This window comes from Malaclemys terrapin, chromosome 3 (genome assembly GCF_027887155.1).
Source record: "Malaclemys terrapin pileata isolate rMalTer1 chromosome 3, rMalTer1.hap1, whole genome shotgun sequence".
NCBI lineage: Eukaryota > Metazoa > Chordata > Testudines > Emydidae > Malaclemys > Malaclemys terrapin.
This window is the reverse complement of record NC_071507.1, coordinates 25,104,481-25,124,341: the sequence shown is the minus strand read 5'-3', so window position 1 is coordinate 25,124,341 and position 19,861 is coordinate 25,104,481. Positions and strand designations below refer to the sequence as shown.

At 44.6% G+C, this 19,861-nt stretch overlaps 1 protein-coding gene across 7 annotated transcripts in view; it reads right to left on the bottom strand.

Moving 5' to 3' along the window:
- Nucleotides 1-15,399, bottom strand: part of PPP4R3B (protein phosphatase 4 regulatory subunit 3B) — a 121,385-nt gene extending 105,986 nt beyond the window's left edge. Inside the window, exons 1-4 of one of the 7 annotated variants that reach the window (XR_008444432.1) lie at nt 15,019-15,399; nt 13,644-13,699; nt 9,562-9,660; nt 663-1,286 (exon numbers count right to left, since the gene is read on the bottom strand). Coding sequence is in view for 6 of the 7 variants with exons in the window: in XM_054023284.1 (XP_053879259.1) it covers nt 663-1,286; nt 9,562-9,660; nt 13,644-13,699; nt 15,019-15,160 (921 nt within the window). In the remaining variant the exon portion in view is untranslated. The remainder of the gene's footprint in view (nt 1-662; nt 1,287-9,561; nt 9,661-13,643; nt 13,700-15,018) is intronic. The other 6 variants (XM_054023284.1, XM_054023283.1, XM_054023280.1 and 3 more) reach the window with 6 other exon arrangements.
- Between the last annotated feature and the right edge of the window lie 4,462 nt (nt 15,400-19,861).

The window sequence follows — 19,861 nt, the reverse complement described above, 5'->3', positions numbered from 1 at the left end:
TGACATTTTTGTCTTTTCATGTCTGATTTTGTAAGCAAGTAGTTTTTAAGTGAGGTGTAACTTGGGGGTACGCAAGACAAATCAGACTCCTGAAAAGGGTACAGTAGTTTACCAACTGAAAGCCAATGCAACTTCCAGAGCACTTACTTGGTGCCACAAATGAATAGCACTAATGTACTTAACATGCTCAGAAACATTCCTGTGATACCTATTACAAATGGGGGATTAATGATCTGCTGTGAAAATATTTTGTCACATTGAAGTGTTGCTATCCATAAATATAAGAGAAATAAAACTGCATGCTGTCTGATGAAAACAGTTTCAAATGCATTGTAATTCACTCACAGATTGAGGACTATGCTATAGATGTTTGAAAGTTATTATGGTACTTCTAGTCTATTCACCATTTTCCACTGCAGCATTTTGCTATTTATAATCAGTTTTTGAAGACTATGATACATAACAGCCATCTGACATGTATTTTAAACTCAATTTTTATGCTTTTATGTCATATAACTAACATCTGTTTAAAGTGTGGGGAAGCACCAAGGATACTGTGCAAACAGAATGAAAGCTGTACATGATTAAACAACACTGAATTAAAGATGTACAATTGGAAGTCTCAATTTACAATCCCGTCCCACCTTCTTCAATTCACTTACCTGCAACATACTGACAATCTCAACTTTGTTGAAGAAAATAAAGGAAGTGAGGGTAGAAAGAAAATTCTCTTCAAAAACTGATGGTGTTGGCAAGATGATGTCCTGAATGTATTGTACCCTGTAAGTCTGATGAATCTTTTGCCTAAGTTCAGAGTCTGTTATAGGTATAACCTCTTTAAATTTTGCTGTTTTGGTCAAGAACTCCCTGTGCCTTTTTGGCTGAGCCAAAGCAGGGTCGTACTCGAGGCATCCCACAACATCCATAATACACTCATCAGAAAACATTACCTCAAACAGAGTTGCTTTATTGAGGAACAAAATTCCTCTAATAATTTCATACAAATGATGTAAACCTTCAGTGTTCTCTAGATTCTCGCAAACCTGGAAAAGCTGCAATAGTTTTTTAATGTAGCCTTCATTTTCCAAGGCAAGCGCTAACTTTTCTCTACGGATGGGTGAAGAGAGAACAGAGGTAACTAGATCAGCAATCTCTTCAAGTTTGTTGAGTTCACAAGTAGGAAGATCAATCAAATGACTAGTTTCAGGCATTTCTTCAAAGCGTTCTTCTTCGGATTCATCAATAAGGTCCTGTGTGACTTCCACTGATGGATCTTTACCTTGAACCTAAAAAGGTAATGTAAACAATTACTGTTTACAGTATTTTATCCCAAAATATACATAAGACATACAGAAAACATTCAAGTTGATAATTTATGTAACTCATGTATAATTATATACAATAGAACTTCAGAGTTACAACACCTTGGGAATGGTTGTTCATAACTAAAAAAACACCCCACACCCCACTATGGCTGTTTTTTCAAAAGTTTACAATGGAACATTGACTTAACAGCTTTGAAACTTCACTATGCAAAAGAAAAATGCTGCTTTCCCTTTTTATTTTAGTAGTTCATGTTTAACAGACTACTGTGCTATATTTGCTTTTAAAAAAATTTAAATGTATTTGTTGGTGTCTGTTGCTGCCTGATTGCATACTTCTGGTGCAAATGAGGTGTGTAGTTGACTGATCAGTTCATAACTGTACAGTTTCTACTGTAGTGCCAACAGCTTGCTAGTCACTTTACGGCCATGTATGAAAATAAGGTCACTGCCTTAAATAATGATCATTTAAAAATTCTATACTTATTTCAAAACAAGGTAATTTTTTAAACCTTACAAAAAGTTCTTTGTTTCTTTGTAATTCCTCTGAATAGTCATATTATAGAATTAAAATGTCCAAGACAGAGATAGTGAAGTTTTTACAGTATTCATATCATGAATACCATAAAAAGAACAATCCTTTTTGTAAGCTGGGCTAGCAGAAGCACTAGGGAAACCCAATTACTAAAAAACAACTGTTTCCATTCCTATTTTGGACATTGGTCTGAAAGTGACTTGTAAAACTAACAGAAATAAAATCTAAAAAATACAAGTGCAAGCTTAGACAGCATTTGGATTATATAACTAGGAATACACTTCAAATATTTAAAGTGAATACTATGACTCCTGAGGGAATTCTGCACCACTGCACAAGGCAGAATTTGTGCAGAACTTCCTTTTCCTCCCACAGAAATGGGCTGCAGAGCTGCTGAACCCCATAGATCCTGACAGGAAGGAGGGAAAGGGAACTGGAGGGTTCCCAGCAGCTGCAGTACTAAGCATGCCCTGAAGGAAGGAGATGGAGTGCAGGAAATGCAATATAAACCCAGGACCCAGAATCAGTCTGTTTCTCCTTCTGGATCCTGGATTCTGGTGGGCAGAGGGCGTGTGTCTGGGCTGGGGGGAGTGGGCACAGCTGGGCTCTGGTGGGGAAGGGGTGAGTGTGTCTGGGCTGTGGAGGGGCCTGCGGCTTGGCTCAGGGGTGCGTGTGTCAGGGGTGCAGGTGTCTGGGCTGGAGGGGGGGTGAAGGAGCACAGATGGGCTCTGGGGAGGTCTGGGGGAGAGTGCAAGTGTCTGGGCTAGGAAGGGAAGGGAGCACAGCTGAGCTCAGGGGGATAAGGGATGTGTGCGCAAGTGTCTGGGCTGGGGGGTCTCTGCAGCTGGGCTCTGGGGGATAGGAGTGTGGGGGTCTACCTCTCCTGCTGGGCTCTGTAGGGGAGGGAGCAGAGAAACAGGAACTAGGTTGTCATAGGGGTTTCCTTAACTCTCTACTTCTTGAAGAAATTGTGTCTATTGTTAGAGACAGTTGGTGATAGGTATTTTGAAATAAATTACAAAGTAACTGAAATTGGCATGATTATGTGTTATTTTGACAAAATATGAAGAATTTTGCTGAATTTTAAAATACTGTACACAAAATTGTTAATTTTTTGGCATAGAATTCCCCCAAGAGTAATACTATACATATATTAAGTGAGGTCTATGAAGGGCTTTAATTTGGCTGTGTAAATGCAAAGTCTCCTGCATTTCCTTCTCTCCCCATGCAAAGTCTATTCTGTAGTAGGCCTTCTCCTGCCAATTGGAGTTCTAGGGTCAGAGAGGTAGCTACAGAGACTAGAACCACCCAGCTACTTATCCCATTAGTTTAATAAATAATAATAATTAATAATAATAATAATAATAAAGCCTCAGCAGGGACTGAGCAGAAAAATACTTAGCTAAACAAACTCAGGGTATCCTAGATGTACAAACTGAAGTTTTATGGAAGAGCTGTAAATCCTAAAAACTCAGTGTTTAAAATGGAAATATGGAAGGTCAACGACAGCAGCACTACGAGATGCTGTGAAGGAAAACTTAATTTGTTCGTTATCCACATAAAAACGTACAGAGGATTGTTTTGTACTAAACCTAATTATAATAAACCTAAATAACATAGCACAATTCTTCCTGCAGTGCTTTACAAACTAATCTTTCACTGTAATCTGACTTTGTAGTGCACACACAAGTTACAAAGCCAGAAAGGGCTATTGTGATCATCTCTAGTCTGACTTCTTGGGTAACACAGACCATAAGACGTCCCTGAATTAGTTAACATTTGAACTAGAGCATATCTTTTGAAAAAATATCCCATCTTGATTTAAAACATGTAACTAGGAGGTTACATATTTTATGTTTCTGTAGGCTGAGCTAATTGCACACACCAGGCACTCCTAGTCGCCATCCATTCTCCCTGACAAGATCGCTGTGAGCCACCCTCCTCGCCACTATTTCAGGGACTCACTGCAACCCTCCCAGCCCCACCCCTCATTCCAGGGACTCTGTGTATATCCCATTCACCCCTCCCCCATACCATAGCTTCTGCACGCCTCCCCATTGTTCCTCCCAGGTCCCCATTCCCCCCCATACCATGGGCTCTGATCCCCCCCCCCCCCTTTCAGGGCCCCTCATTCTTCCCCTCCATAGCTGAAGCTCTGTGTGCCCCATCCTCTCTCTCTCTCCCTTTCTTTCTTTCAGGGCATCAATGTTTGGAACTCAGTTGGGACATGGGCAGAGATAAAATGAGGGGTATTCTTATGCTGGAATATGTTAATTTATACCATCAATTTATTCTTTGATCTATAGAAAATTACAGAAGAGGCTGACATTGTGGTTGTGCTAACCAAATGTCAAGGACTCAGTGTGCCCCCTCATTTGCTCCCCTCCCTCCCCCCTGGATTTTCATCAAAATAAATAGGGTGCTTAGAATAATCCCTGAAATTCATCAAATACAGCATTCAAAAGTTACTGCATTACATCAGAGAAATACCATCTAGTTGACTGTAAATAAGATATTTTTAATAAAATTCCAATCACACATCATAACATGGTCTCTTATTAACTTAATCAAATTGATGCAACTGAAAAGGACAATGTAAATATCAATCTCAAAACAGGTTTCTGATGTAAAGTTTGCTTCTCCTCTTGTATTGATTTTACAATTCCATTATCTTGTTACTCCTGTCTTATAACTGTAAGTGACCAGAGTAAGTCCTGCAAAATCTGAATGATCTATGTATGATAAAAACCCACTATCAAGGATTATGAGTAAAATACAAAGTGCTTACTTCACATTTTCAAAAGTAACTTCTGCAATTAGGAGTCTAAGTCTCATTGAAAAAAATGGATCTTAGCCTAAGTGTCTACATCATTTTTGAGAAAGTAATTTAGGTCCCTTTAGAAGTTTTACTCTACATTTACATTTGAATAATGCTGTAATAGCGTCAGCCACCTTCCTATCCTCCCTCATGACCAGAGGTGGCTCTGCACTGCCCTGACTCAGTTTCCCTTCTTGCTTCCTCAATAACTCAAAAAGAGGCTTCCACAAGCCCAACAATAGCCCTTACTGAGGTCTGGTTTTATTAACAAAGTTCCAAAATGAACACAGAAAGGTCTTATCCTGGGCACAGCCCTTTCTCCGTGAGATACTCTCTCTTCCTCTGTTTTCTAAACCTTTGGAGAAGACAAGTCCTGGCCTGTCTTCCTTACTTTCTCCCCAGAAGAAAACTAGTTCTCCCAAGCCCCTTCAGGGAACACTTTCTCTCCCTGCAGCTTCACTCACTCTGTAGTTCCCCCTTGGCTGTCCAAAAAGGATGTTATGCTACCACCTCAGAGGCCTGGTTTAGTGACATGACTTGATCCACCTGGAGAGGCAAATCAGCTGTGTCACAGGTAGGCAGAGACTCACCTCCCTTTAGTAGAGCCAGCCACCCAGCAACATTTACAAAAATATGACTTCCATCATGAAAAATAGACACTTTGTTCAAAATAGTAACAAAGACCTAGTAAACTTAGCATGTTACACACTTTTGACTTAAGTTACAATGCCATAAATAACTTCTGTTATTATGGAATTTAAAAATTTGAAAGCTTAGCTGTCTTTTTATATCTAAAGAGCACATACAACAGAAATGTTTTTAAAAAATAAGTTTCATAATTAAGGATTATTATAATATGAGGCTATGCCCCTATGAGCCTGATCATGAGACAGAAGTTAGACACACAGAATGTAAGTTAATGAGGTAATACACAGAACACACCTCTGGATGAAGATTAGTGGCTAGCTCCTCTGATCTTTGTTATAAAGAACAGTTAAACAAAAGCCAATTAGTATAGTGAACTGATCCAAAAATTATTTGTTATTGTTTCATTTACTCCAAGAACTGAAAAGCAATCTGAAGTGGACTGAAAGGTTGCTAATACTTGTAAAGACTATTACATCGCCAAAATATTCTCTTCTGCAGTAACATTTAGGGCCTAATCCTGCAATGTGCTGAACTCCCTCAACGAACAGCACACAATTTATTTATTTTTTTTACTCCCTCAACCCACAGTCAGTCACTACAAGAATTATTTTCTCCTCTTTCTCCAGAAGTAGTAAACAGCACTGTCAAAATGCTGAATCTCCCACATTGATATTAATGTATTCCTGGGGGAATTCTGCACCAGTGAGCAAGTGGGGAATTGGTCCTGCTTTGAGCAGGGGGTTGGACTAGATGACCTCCCGAGGTCCCTTCCAACCCTGATATTCTGTGAAGTGCAGATTTCATGTCCCGCACAGAATAATAGATTCTGCTGGGGAGGTGCTGCAATTACACCTGTCACCCACCAAGGGCTGCTGTGGTGCCAGAAGAGAAGGCAGCTAGCTCACTGCTGGAGCAGCCAGCTGTGAAGGAGGGGACAGGGGCTGCCTTCCTCATAGCACCTTGCCCGTGGGCCCAGGTGAGGAGGCAAGGGACATGGAGGTGTGGAAGAGGACAGAGAAGGGCACAGACTAGAGTGGGGCCACAGGAGCTAGTGGGGTGACAACATTGAGCCAGGGGCTGAGTGGGGGTACAGGATTAGATGGGGGAGGGAGAAGGGAGTGCAGGGACACACGGGGATGGGAGCAGACATGCCTGACTGAATGGGGGAGGCTTTCCAACTCCCTAACAATACCCCCAAACAAAACCCTGTCCCATTCTTCTGCCACCCATACCCAACAATCCTCCAGGTTCACTCCAAGGCTCTTTCCCAGCAATTACTTCCCACTCCTTCAGCTCCTCTGCTACACCTGACTCCAAGCCTTTGCATTGCTTCCAAGGGGTGCGAGATATACGTTTGTTTATTGTAGTTTGAATTATTACTCAAAGTAATCTATTTGTCAAAAAACATTTCCTGAATCATTTTTGTTATCTGTACTGTTAGACACACTGGCTAACACATTTTGAAATAAATTACCAAAATAATTGGAACTGGTGTGATTATAGTATGTTGTTTTGACAAATAAAATATGCAGAATTTTAAAATATTGTGCACAGATTTTTTAATCATAGAATATCAGGGTTGGAAGGGACCTCAGGAGGTCATCTAGTCCAACCCCCTGCTCAAAGCAGGACCAATACCCAACTAAATCATCTCAGCCAGGGCTTTGTCAAGCCTGACCTTAAAAAACCTCTAAGGAAAAAGATTCCATGACCTCCCTAGGTAACCCATTCCAGTGCTTCACCACCCTCCTAGTGAAAAAGTTTTTCCTAATAGCCAACCTAAACCTCCCCAACTGCAACTTGAGACCAATACTCCTTATTCTGTCATCTGCTACCATTAAGAACAGTCTATATCCATCCTCTTTGGAACCCCCTTTCTGGTAGTTGAAAGCAGCTATCGAATCCCTCCTCATTCTTCTCTTCTGCAGACTAAACAATCCCACTTCCCTCAGCCTCCCCTCATAAGTCATGTGTTCCATCCCCCAAATCATTTTTGTTGCCCTCCGTTGGACTCTTTCCAATTTTTCCACATCCTTCTTTTAGTGTGGGGCCCAAACCTGGACACAGAACTCCAGATGAGGCTTCACCAATGTCGAATAGAGGGGAATGATCACGTCCCTCCATCTGCTGGCAATGCCTCTACTTATACAGCCCAAAATGCCATTAGCCTTCTTGGCAACAAGGGCACACTGACTCATATCCAGCTTCTCGTCCACTGTAACCCCTAAGTCCTTTTCTGCAGAACTGCTGCCTAGCCATTCGGTCCCTAGTCTGTAGCAGAGCATGGGATTCTTCCTTCCTAAGTGCAGGACTCTGCACTTGTCCTTGTTGAACCTCATTAGGTTTCTTTTGGCCCAATCCTCTAATTTGTCTAGGTCCCTCTGTACCCTATCGCTACCCTCCAGCCTATCTACCACTCCTCCCAGTTTAGTGTCATCTGCAAACTTGCTGAGAGTAAATCCACGCCATCCTCCAGATCATTAATGAAGGTATTGAACAAAACCGGCCCCAGAACAAACCCTTGGGGCACTCTGCTTGAAACTGGCTGCCAACTAGACATGGAGCCATTGATCACTAACCGTTGAGCCTGACGATCTAGCCAGCTTTCTATCCACCTTATAGTCCATTCATCCAGCCCATACTTCTTTCACTTGCCGGCAAGAATACTGTCGGAGACCATATCAAAAGCTTTGCTAAAGTCAAGGAATAACACATCCAGTGCTTTCCCCTCATCCACAGACCCAGTTATCTCCTCATAGAAGGCAATTAGGTTAGTCAGGCATGACTTGCCCTTGGTGAATCCATGCTGACTGTTCCTGATCACTTTCCTCTCCTCTAAGTGCTTCAGAATTTATTCTTTGAGGACCTGCTCCATGATTTTTCCAGGGACTGAGGTGAGGCTGACTGGCCTGTAGTTCCCCGGGTCCTCCTCCTTCCCCTTTTTAAAGATGGGCACGACATTAGTCTTTTTCTAGTCATCCAAGTCCCCCCCAATCGCCATGAGTTTTCAAAGATAATGGCCAAAATGGCTCTGCAATCACATCCGCTAACTCCTTTAGCGGCTTCAGATGCAGCGCATCCAGCCCCATGGACTTGTGCTCATCCAGCACAATAAATAGCCCCGAACCACTTCTTTCTCCACAGAGGGCTGGTCACCTCCTCCCCATGCTGTGCTGCCCAGTGCAGGAGTCTGGGAGCTGACCTTGTTCGTGAAGACAGAGGGGCGGGGGGGGAAGCATTGAGTACATTAGCTTTTTCCACATCCTCTGCCAGTAGGTTGCCTCCCTCATTCAGTAAGGGGCCCACACTGTCCTTAACTTTCTTCTTGTTGCTAACATACCTGAAGAAACCTCTCTTATTACTCTTAACATCTCTTGCTAGCTGCAACTCCAAGTGTTATTTGGCCTTCCTGATTTCACTCCTGCATGCATGAGCAATATTTTTTATACTCCTCCCTGGTATAAATTCTTGGTGCAGAATTTCCCCCAGGAGTAATTAATGGTTCCTAAATTTAAGGAAAACTCCAGGGTAAAAACAAAACAATTTGGTATATAAAAGATATTTTAAGCCATATCTAATAACAAGGAGAGTAAACCACTGAAGACAACAGTTAAATGTCAAATATAATAATGGATAATTAAACAAAGATTCCAGCTTGACAATCTGATATGCAAACTAGGAGTGAAAGAGTTAGCTTTCCACATTAGATAGTACTGGAAATCAGAGTTTCCATGATGGAAGGTAAGTTCTATAGTTTTTGCCCATTTATTTTGTTGAACTTTGAAACAGACTTCAAATGTTTCTAATGGGAAAGTTGATTATTTCAGTCTTAATTTCAAACTTTACCTCTTCTAGGAAGTATAATTAAAATGGCAGCTGAAGAGAGACAACAGCCCCAATCACTGAAGAGAGATACTGGAAAGTGGAAAGTATAGATTTCATATGTGCTGTCTTTATAGATTCTTTCCCCTCCGCCCCCACCCCTTCTGTCAAACCGAAGCTGCCTTCTGGGAATTAGCTGGAACTGAAAAGATGGCTCTAATGGGCCACTGAGCAGCTACAGGCATCAGTGTCAACAGCAAAGACTCAGAATTACTGTATCAGGCAGCTGAATCTTAAGAATATAAACATGCAGTAATACACTTCGTTTTAAAAATTAAGTATAAAGTATGGCACACAAAACAAGCAGACAGGATACATCAAAATTTGAAAATTATAATTTTAAAAATTAACTGTACCTGGCAGATTTTTTCCCAAATTTCATCGCAGCCAGCTTTTTCTTGAAAACTCAGTGCTAAATCATAATTCTCTGCTTCTGACCAAACAATCAAGGTGTCCTATTTAAAAATAAATATTTGTGATTTTCAAAAAAAAAAATAATAATAATAATTCAGGTGCAATACAAAATAGACTGAACGCCATACAATAAGTAATACATCCAAGGATGCAATTACTACTTCAACTGGTGTAAAAATTGTCAAGACAGAATCACATATCACATCAAGGAGGATGAAACCACCAGTTCTGCCACAAGTATAAAACTCTTTACAGTCTCTGTGATAAATGCAGGGGGGAGGAGGGGGAGAGAAGGGGGGGCAGCTCCCTTTTATGGACACCCAGCCAGACAGCTACAAAATCCCTGTTAGTAGCTATTCTCTACTTGCTTTACTTGTAAAGGGTTAAAAAAGCCCATAGTAAAAGGAAGGGAGTGAGCACCTGACCAAAGGAGAGCCAATGGGAGGGGGACACGACAAAACACTTTCCCTTTGTCGGTCTGTGGTTGTTCTCTAACCCTAAGAAGCTTTAAACCAGGTATGAAAAAATCATACCCATCTGAAACCAGATATGTAAGTAGATCAGGGAATGTCTAGATAGATGCGATTAGATTTCTCTCTCATTTCTTTATGGCTTGTGGACTCCTCTGTGCTAACCCCCCAAATGCTTTTGTTTTGCTTGTAACCATTAAGCTGGACCTCAAGAAATCCATTTTTGGATTATTCTTATATTTGCTCTTTTTAAATCCAGCAATAGCCTAAGTTCCAGATGTATTTTCTTTCTTTTTGTTTTTAATAAAATTTACCTTTCAGAACAGGATTGGTTGTGTGTGTCCTAAGAAGTGTTGTTTAATTAGCTGGTAGCAACAACTGATTTCCTTTGTTTTCTTTCTCAGTTCCTCTCCGGGAAGGGTGGGGGGGTGGGGGAGAAAAGGGCTTGAGGGTACCTCACAGGGACGAATTCCAAAGTGCGCCTTCCTAGGTCAGAAGGGGGGGGGGGGAAGAGGGTTGCACTTGGATGGTGGCAGCATCTACCCATCCAAGGTCGGAGAAAAGCTCTAACTATGGGAGTTTAATACCAGCCTGGAGTGGCCAGTATTAATTTTTAGAATCCTTGCAGGCCCCCACTTTCTGCACTCAAAGTGCTAGAGTGGGGAATCAGCCTTGACAGTCTCTCATGTCCTAGCACCCAAAACATAATTTGATCAAATCTTATTACTCTTAAACATTCAGAATATTTACATGAAAGATGACTTAGTAGTCCTCCTCTCAACAGAAATAACCTGCTGCTTTCTCCTGGGAAAGAGTCAGTACAAAAATGCCCACCACTGCATCTCATACCCTACATCGGCCTCCTTCCAAAATGAGAGTCCCATGCCCAACCTCTGGCATAAACCAATTTTAATTTAGGGTATGTCTTCACTACCCGTCGGATTGGCAGGTAGTAATCGATCTATCGGGATTGATTTATCGCGTCTCGTCTAGACGTGATAAATCGATCCCCAAACGTGCTCCCCGTTGACTCCGGAACTCCACCAGAGCGAGAGGTGGAAGTGGAGTCGACGGGGGAGCCGCGGCCATCGATCCTGTGCCTGAGGGCCAGAGGTAAATTGATCTAAGATACGTCGACTTCAGCTACGCTATTCTAATAGCTGAAGTTGCGTACCTTAGATCGATCCCCCACTCCCCGCAGTGTAGACCAGCCCTTAGTGTTGCCAGACTAACACCACTTCTGCCATATGCCCAGAAATAACAGACAAGTTCTCCTACAATACTCTATAAATTCTTTTTCAGTGTGACTCAGCATACTGCAGCACTAAGAACCATAGGATGTGCCCCCAGAAGCCTAAGTGCCACACACGAATACTGTACCAGTACAAACACAACTCAAGTGTTATTTCACAATGTGGTCACTCTCACTAGGGCTAACTTGAGAGGAGTAACTTAAGTGCAGTTTACTCAATTTAACTCTATATGGATGACATACCCCAAATCATGCTTGAACACGCTCCTGCAGCAGTGTAGAGAACTCTACATTGCTGATGCCTATGCTGTTTCAGATTCTGTTGTCAAGCTGCACTTTTCACATGATATAAATTATTTTTTGTAAAGTGACAATATCCTTAAATATATTAAATGCAATAATTTCTCTAAAATTTTACCTGGAAGCGTTTAAATTTTATTTTAAAATCATGTTTATATGGGTTATATTCAGCAAAACTAGTATTGCACCTTTTCAACTCAAGTCTACAATTTGTTTTTGCTTATTGTAATTTGAAGATAATTTTTTCTGCAGCATGTGTGTCAATACAAACTTAGGTACATCCACACCACAAATGCAGGTGTAACTATAGTGTGGGTAGGGATATCACTGTTAAATTTAACCTAGCTAGTTCAGGTAATAATTGCAATGAAGACATGGACCCTGGCATGGGGTTGCAACTTGAGTACATACTCAGGGTCCATATCAGGCTTGTGCTGGAGTGGCTAGCCACACTGAAGCCCATGCTGCCACAAATTCACTACTATTGTTACCCAAGCTAGCATAGGTATGCCTACCTGTGCTACAATTATACCTTAATTTGCAGTACATACATACATACCCTTAGAAGAAGAAGAAGGTTAAATATTTTATTTGTGTATTTAACAGATTAAGAGTTTGCAAATATTTTTACTGTACAAAAAGCAAACAATTGTGCATCAGTATATTCCAACAGTTCTCAAACTGCGGGTTGGGGCCCCAAAGTCAGCTGGTGCGTAGACTTGCCCAAACCGGACCTCTGCCACCTGAAGTCCTATTGATTTTATATGGCAGGTTCTCAGACGCTAGAGTGATAGGCGGCAATATGAAATCTTAAAGAGAGAATTCAGAACAAACCAACACACCTGTTCAGCAACACAATCTGCATTTGATATATTGCATTCAGTATTAATTCTCTGTGCACTAACTCTACTCAACACAGAGTCCAGTCCAAAGCGATCTTGATTTTCAAAATGCAGCACAAAAATGGACTCAACTATCTTAGAAACCATCCCTCCCCCCTGCAATCATGACCTCCCCACAACAGCTATACTCTACTGAAGCAATTAAACCACCATCCAGTAGATAGAAACTTGTGAAGATGGGAGATGAAGAATCTTCACGGGAACTGGCGCCAAGACTATGGACCTCATTGCCAGATCAAATAATGTTGATCAATAATCTTGCTGCATTCAGAACTAAATGCAAACCTGTTGACTAAAGTTCTCTTGCAACAGTACCCAATAGTCTCATATTTTTGTATTAATTACAAAACCTCAACTTGCCGCTTTGTGGCAAGGGTGGAAAAGTATTACTGTGTTTTACTGGCGGGAAGTGCTCGGAAACTATGGTAATAGATACGAGAAAAAGGGGATGGATGGAAAAAGAAAAGTAGCAAAAAACTAATGAGAACAACATTGTCTTTTCCTATCTGTTATAGAAAAAGCAAGAGAAACATAGTACATGATTTTTTTTAAAATGGATCACTAGAAGGTTGACAATATGTTGAATACAGTGCTAAACTGTTTTATTCTTTTGATTTACAGAAAGCATGCCCTCAAAAGATGGTTGTGTGCAAGTGTATTTAACCCTGGCTAGTCAGCTTAGTTAGGTTAGGCTAGCAGGTGCGCCTGAACAATAATAATAAAAGTCACATTGTACAGACGAATTCCTTTATATCATTTTCAGAGAAAGAACTAAAGAAATAACCAGTATGTTAATGGGTTAATAGCAGAAATAAAAAGGAATATGGAGTATACATGTAATTGAAGTATTCTTCCTTTCGTGAGTTCAAGATATTCCCCAAAATGCCTATCAACAGCCCTTTTCACCAAACACCTTAAATTATAGTACTAATAGAAGTACAATTTTTCAAAGTTTGCAAACAATTTTTCAACCTGCACAGAAAACAAACAGCAGCAGCAAACCTGTACAGTAAACCTTTTGCCCCTTTTCTGTAAATCAGCATTAATTTTTGTGCCAAATTCAGTGGGAAATGATAGGACAAAAAAAAGCGGATACTTGCCTGCTGTTTTTGATATGCAGTGTTTGGATTTATCTTTGATTCCAACAATAGAGAACCTGAAAAGGTGATAAGGAGTTATATTTAGGAAGTTTAATAAAACAAAAATCTCCATGGCTCTTATAACTTGCCATGTGCCAATAAATATATTATATTTAATTAAATCAAATCTTCTAGCCAGTCCAAGAGAATATTTTGCATTTTAATGGAAATCCCTACACCTTCTGAATAAGCCAAGTAACAGACAAAGCCAAAATAAAATATTATTTACATTTAAAACACAATTTAATTTACTTTAGAGTCAATGTTCTGTGTATTGCTATTTTTCTGCTGTCCTGTGCAGTAATCTGACAACTGCGGAGAACATTTTATAAATAAATGCTAACTAGTACTAAATTATAACAAAGAGTTTATGATAAAAATTTACTTGCCCACACAAGAATGTGCATTTTTTGCTCTCATCTCCTTGAGGTGCCCTTCAGAAATGAAAAATCTAGACTCTAAACCCAAAGACTTTATTTTGTGTAAGTAACATATGTATCCTGGCAACAAGTCTGGAGTAATCTATACCAGACCTCAGAAGGTTTATTTAGCACATTAGCACCTGTCAGCTGACAAAGTTGTCACTATGATTTTTTTCCTTCTTAAAAAAAAAAAAAAGTTTTTCTAGGTGAACTTAAACACACAATTAAAAAAAGCAAGCAACACAAACAAAAAAACCACACACCAGCGAGTTTCACCTTTCCAAAACAGAGAATTTACAAAAAGAGATTCCCTGCACATACAAGAAAAAGGAAAACCCCATTCAGAAAAGAAAAAAAAAATCAATATTATGTTGTTTTTTAATCTGGGAATGCTTATAAAAGAAATTTTGAACAAGGGGTGTCGCTTAAATAGACTTCATCGTCACTCACTGCTAGGTAAGGGCTGGCAGACTCAGTCACTGGCGGTAACGTTAAGGAAGCGTTTGGAGTCACTTCAGTGCAGACCACACTCGGCCTCACTGGGTGGAGAAAGTAAGTTTAGAGGAAGAAGTCCCCCAGAGACGCTGCCTCTCAGGGAACCGGGGAGACTCCCTCTAATAAGCCCGACCCACGGAGGAATGGAGTGTCAGTGCCTGGGGCTTTGCTGGGGCAAGACAAGGCCAGACTAGGAGGATGTGGTGGGGTCAGTGTTTGCGGGTCGCTGGGCGGGGGAGTTGTCACATTTTCTCCCCTTCCCCAGTCCCGTTGTCCCAGCAGCCAGGCCCAACCCTGTGAACGTGTGAGTCGGGTAGTAACCGGCTGGGGTAGGAATGGCACCATGGGGGCCAAACCGCAGGCCACCTTCCCGGCAGGCAGGGCCTAGGCCTGCCCGCAGCTCCTGGCTCCGCTCTCACCGTCTGACTCGGCCCGCACCAGCAGCGACATCCCCTTGAGCCGCTCCACGTAGGTGGAGGAAACGTGCCCGGTGCCCCTGTCGTCCCATTGCCGGTCCTCATTGAGGGTATAGACCTTCACCCGCCGCCGGGTGTCCGACATGGTGCAGCCCGACCAGGGCCTCCGCGCCGGTTTGCCGCCTCCACGGGGTCGGAAAGTCGCTCACGGGCAGCGCGGGGTCTTTAACACGCCGCTTTTCATGGCTCCTTGAAGGCAAGAGGGGAAAGTTGAGCCCCCAGCCCGGCCCCCTCACTCCGCGCCGCCGCCTCAGCAACTACCACAGCGCGGCCGCCATCTTGTAACCCGACTCTCCTGCCTTTCTCTTCCTTTCAGCAGCGCGTGCCACGGGCTCCACTCGCAGGGGCTACGGTGGCCGAGAGCCCACGCGCTGGTGCTGAAAGGACGGAGGGGGCGGGCTATAAATACCCGCCCTGAGTCCACCTCCCCCTCTCCCACACACTATAACACCCTCCCACCACTGACCTCAGCCCCTCCCCCCCTTTCAGAGTCCAGGGACAGAATCCACCCCCTTTTCAGAGGTGCTAGAACTAGGCATGCAGTAGCACCACTGTCTTGGAGTAGTTTCCATCACATAAGGTTCACAATTTGGTTCAATGGCTCTCAGCACACATACACACACCCCATACAAATTGTTCCAGCATCCATGGACACAGTGCAACCACTGCCCCTGACAATCACAATCCTGCTGCCCCCAACAGCCACCACTATCCACTCTAGGGCCCCGAGCCCACTGTCCCCATGAACTAAGTCCCCCAAGGACCTCCACCAGCATAGACCCCAACAGAATCTTACACCAGCCCCTGAGACACCCCAACACTTACTGACCTGCCTCTCTCCACTTCATTGGTGCGGAGGCAGGGGAAAGAGATCAGTAACTCTAGGGGCTTATCGAAGGGGGCTGGAGGATTCAGTGGTTTGTTCGTAAAAGCCAAACCTCTCTGATGGACTATAACCTTGTCCTGGTGGAGAGGGTTGCGTGAGCTAACGACCCTCAGAGCTACATCGACCGGAGCTTTCATACTCCTGGTAGGGTCCCCTTTGGCGAGCAGGTGTGAGGCGAGGCTCCTGACTAACCCTGGTCCAAACTTAAGACCCCAAACGTGAATCAGGTGCATATAGAGGACCTTTTAGTACTCTGCATCTGTGAAGGTGAAGGAGGGCTGCAGCAAGACAGAGGTCCCTGGTTGTCTTGGATCTCCTTGCCACTTGGTCAGGGTTTTCCTCCTGCCAAGTCTCATGTGGTCACCACCTGCACACCGGTTTCCCCACATTAAAAGATTTCACACGCAGGCCTCTGCTAAAGGGTTCATACCCACATAATCTCGGCGGTGACGGACAAGTGGCGGTGAAGACAAGAGCTGTGATCTCTTGGCGTCTTTAATCATAAATCTGCACATAGGCGGCAGCCATGTGACGGTCATTTTGTGCTTGGATGAGACAGAAGTGCATTTTGGCAGCAGAGACTGAGACTGAGCAGGCCTTTTTAGGATCCCCTCTGCACACCCAAACATAGGCTGTCTCATACTCTTCCGACTGGATGGACGCATCCAGTGGGATCATTCAACTCCGCAGCCAAAACAAGAGATACAAGACAATGAATTTCACCACCTGGAATGTCCACACCCTTATGGACTTTCAGCACAGTGAATGCCCAGAAAGAACTGCCATAATTGCCAGAGAACTGGCAAGACTCAACATTGACATTGCAGCTCTTAGTGAGACCCACAGGGCTGATGAGCGCCAATTAAAAGGACAGAGGTGGCTAAACCATCTTTTGGAAAGGAAAGTCACCTGAAGAGAGAGACATTCACCGGATTGGCTTTGCCATCAAAAATAATATAGCCAGTCAGCTTTTGGAGCTTCCAGAGGGATCAGTGAGTGTCTCATTACTGTTCGGCTCAAGCTCAGCAACAACCAATAAGCCACAATCATCAGTGCATACGCCCCAACACTTGATGATGAGGAAAACAACAAGGAACAATTTTATAGTGCCTTTGATGCAGTCCATACCACCACACCTAAGGCAGACAAACTCATCCTTGGGAGATTTCAATGCCAGAATCAGACAGGAATCCCAACTCTGGAATGGCACAATAGGCAAAGAAGGGGTGAGAAATGTAAACTCCAATGGTATTCTCCTCCTCAGAAAGTGTATGGAGCATGACCTGCTCATCATAAATACCATCTTTAGGCAGAGTAACAAATTTAAGACCACCTGGAAACATCCTCGGTCCAAACACTGGCACCTCCTATGTTATAGTCAGAGCTTGAGATTATGCCGATGTCCGCGATTAGTAAGATAGGACAGTTACCTGTTCCGTAACTGGCGTTCTTCGAGATGTGTTGCTCCTGTCTATTCCACAGTAGGTGTGAGTGCTCGCCACGTGCACTGGTGCCGGAAGTTTTTCTCTTAGCAGTACCCGTACTGGGGGAGCACCGCAGTGACCCCTAGAGTGGCGCTTGTATATCGCGCTATAAGGGGAGCCACGGGCTTCCCCCACCCTCGGTTCCTTCTTGCCGGACAACTCCAACAGAAGGGAAGGAGGGCAGGGTGTGGAATAGACAGGAGCAACACATCTCGAAAAACGCCAGTTATGGAACGGGTAACTGTCCTTTCTTCTTCGAGTGATTGCTGCTGTGTATTCCACAGTAGGTGATTCCAAGCAATATCTGTTGGAGGTGGATAGGAGTTCACGATGGTTTGGGACGAAGTACCGCCCTGCCGAACCCGGCGTCATCCCTAGATTAGGAGACGATCACGTAATGCGAAGTAAATGTGTGAACCGAGGCCCACGTGGCCGCCCTACAAATGTCCTGGATGGGGACATGGGCGACGTAGGCAGCTGATGAGGCCTGAGCCCTCGTGGAGTGTGCCCTGATGATCGGTGGCGGGGGAATCCCTGCCAGATCATAGCACGTGCGTATGCACGAGGTGATCCAGCGGGAAAGCCGCTAGGTGGAGAAAGGCTGCCCCTTTGCCCGCTCAGCTGAGGCAATAAAGAGTTGAGAGGATTTCCGGAACGGCTTAGTCCGATCCAGATAAAAAGCACATCGAGCATGTGGAGGCGGTATTCCTCGTTAGAGGAGTGGGGCTTAGGACAGAGCATGGGGAGAAAGATGCTCTGCTCCATATGGAAGGTGGAGACCACCTTCAGGAGGAACGCCAAGTGTGGGTGGAGCTGGAATTTATCCCTATGGAAAACCATATAGGGGGGTTCTGAGGTTAAGGCCTTGAGTTCCAAGACACGTCAGGCTGATGTGATTGCCACGAGGAAGGCCACCTTCCACGAGAGGTGCGACCAGGAACACGTGGCCAGGGGTTTGAAGGGGGGCCCCATGAGACGGGACAAGACCAGGTTGAGGTCCCATTGCGGCATGGGGGGCCTAGCGTATGGGAAGGTCCAGGCCCTTCAGGAAACGGAAGGTCATCAAGTGGGAGAAGACCAAGTGCCCCTGCACTGGCGGGTGAAAGGCCGATATGGCCGCGAGGTGCACCCTAACTGAGGCAGGTGCCAGACCCTGGGCCCTAAGGGAAAAAAGGTAGTCCAGGACAAACTGGAGAGGTGCGGTGGAGGGGGAGACTCCCTGCTCACTCGCTCACCTGGAGAATCTGGACCACTTCGCCATGTACATCCGACGCATGGACAGCTTCCTGCTTTCCAGGAGCACTCGCCTTACCTGCTCCGAACACCTGTTCTCCTCCTCATTCAGCCACGGTCATGTGGAGCATGGCCAGATTGGGATGGAGGAGGCGCCCCCCCGTCCTGGGAGAAGAGGTCCGGGCAGAGCGGCAGCGCCCTCGAGGGGGGGGCCGCCAAGAGGCATAGGAGGGGCCCGTACCAGTACTGGCAGGCCCACGCCAGGGCTAGAGAATGAGTCTCGCCTTGTCCGCTTTCACCTTCTGAAGGACTTGGCGATGAGGAGGAATGGGGGAAAGGCGTAGAGGAGCTGGCCCAACCAGCTCAGGAGGAACGTGTCGGAGATCGCACCTTCCCCCACCCTTCCCCCTGGAGCAGAACTGGGGGCAATGCCGGTTCTGGCGGGTTGCAAACAGGTCGATCTGGGGAGCTCCCCACTCTTGGAAGAGCCGGTGAGCGACCTCTGAGTGGTGTGACCACTCATACTGGGGGGAGAAGACCCTGCTGAGGCGGTCCGCCTGCGTATTGCAGACCCACGGGAGGTGAGCCGCCCTCAGAGAGATATCATGGGCTATACAGAACTCCCATAGGGTCAGGGCTTGGGCTAGGGAGCGGGTCCCGCCTTGCCTGTTGATATAGTACATGGCAGTGGTGTTGTCCATGAGGACCCTGACCACCCTGCCATGGAGGTGCGCGAGGAAAGCCACACATGCCAATCATATCGTCCTGAGTTCCTTGACATTTATGTGCAGGGACAAGTCCGGGGTCGACCACGTTCCCTGGGTTTGCACGTTTCCCATGTGGGCTCCCCAGCTGAAGTCCGAAGCATCGGACATCAGGTCTATGGACGGGTTGGCCTCCCTGAGGGGAACCCCTTGCAGCATATTGCTCAGGCACCATAGAAGGGAACCCAGTACCATGGACGGAACCATGAGCACTTTGTCCACACCGTCCCGAGCTTGGAAGAATTGGGAGGCCAGCCATATCTGGAGGGGCCTCATACGGAGTCTGGCATGGCGGACCATGTAAGTGCATGCCGCCATGTGTCCCAGAATCCGAAGACACGCCCTTGCCATGGTCACCAGGAAGGGCATGACCAAGGCGATGAGGTCATTTAGAGTCTCGAACCTGTCCAGGGGAGAGA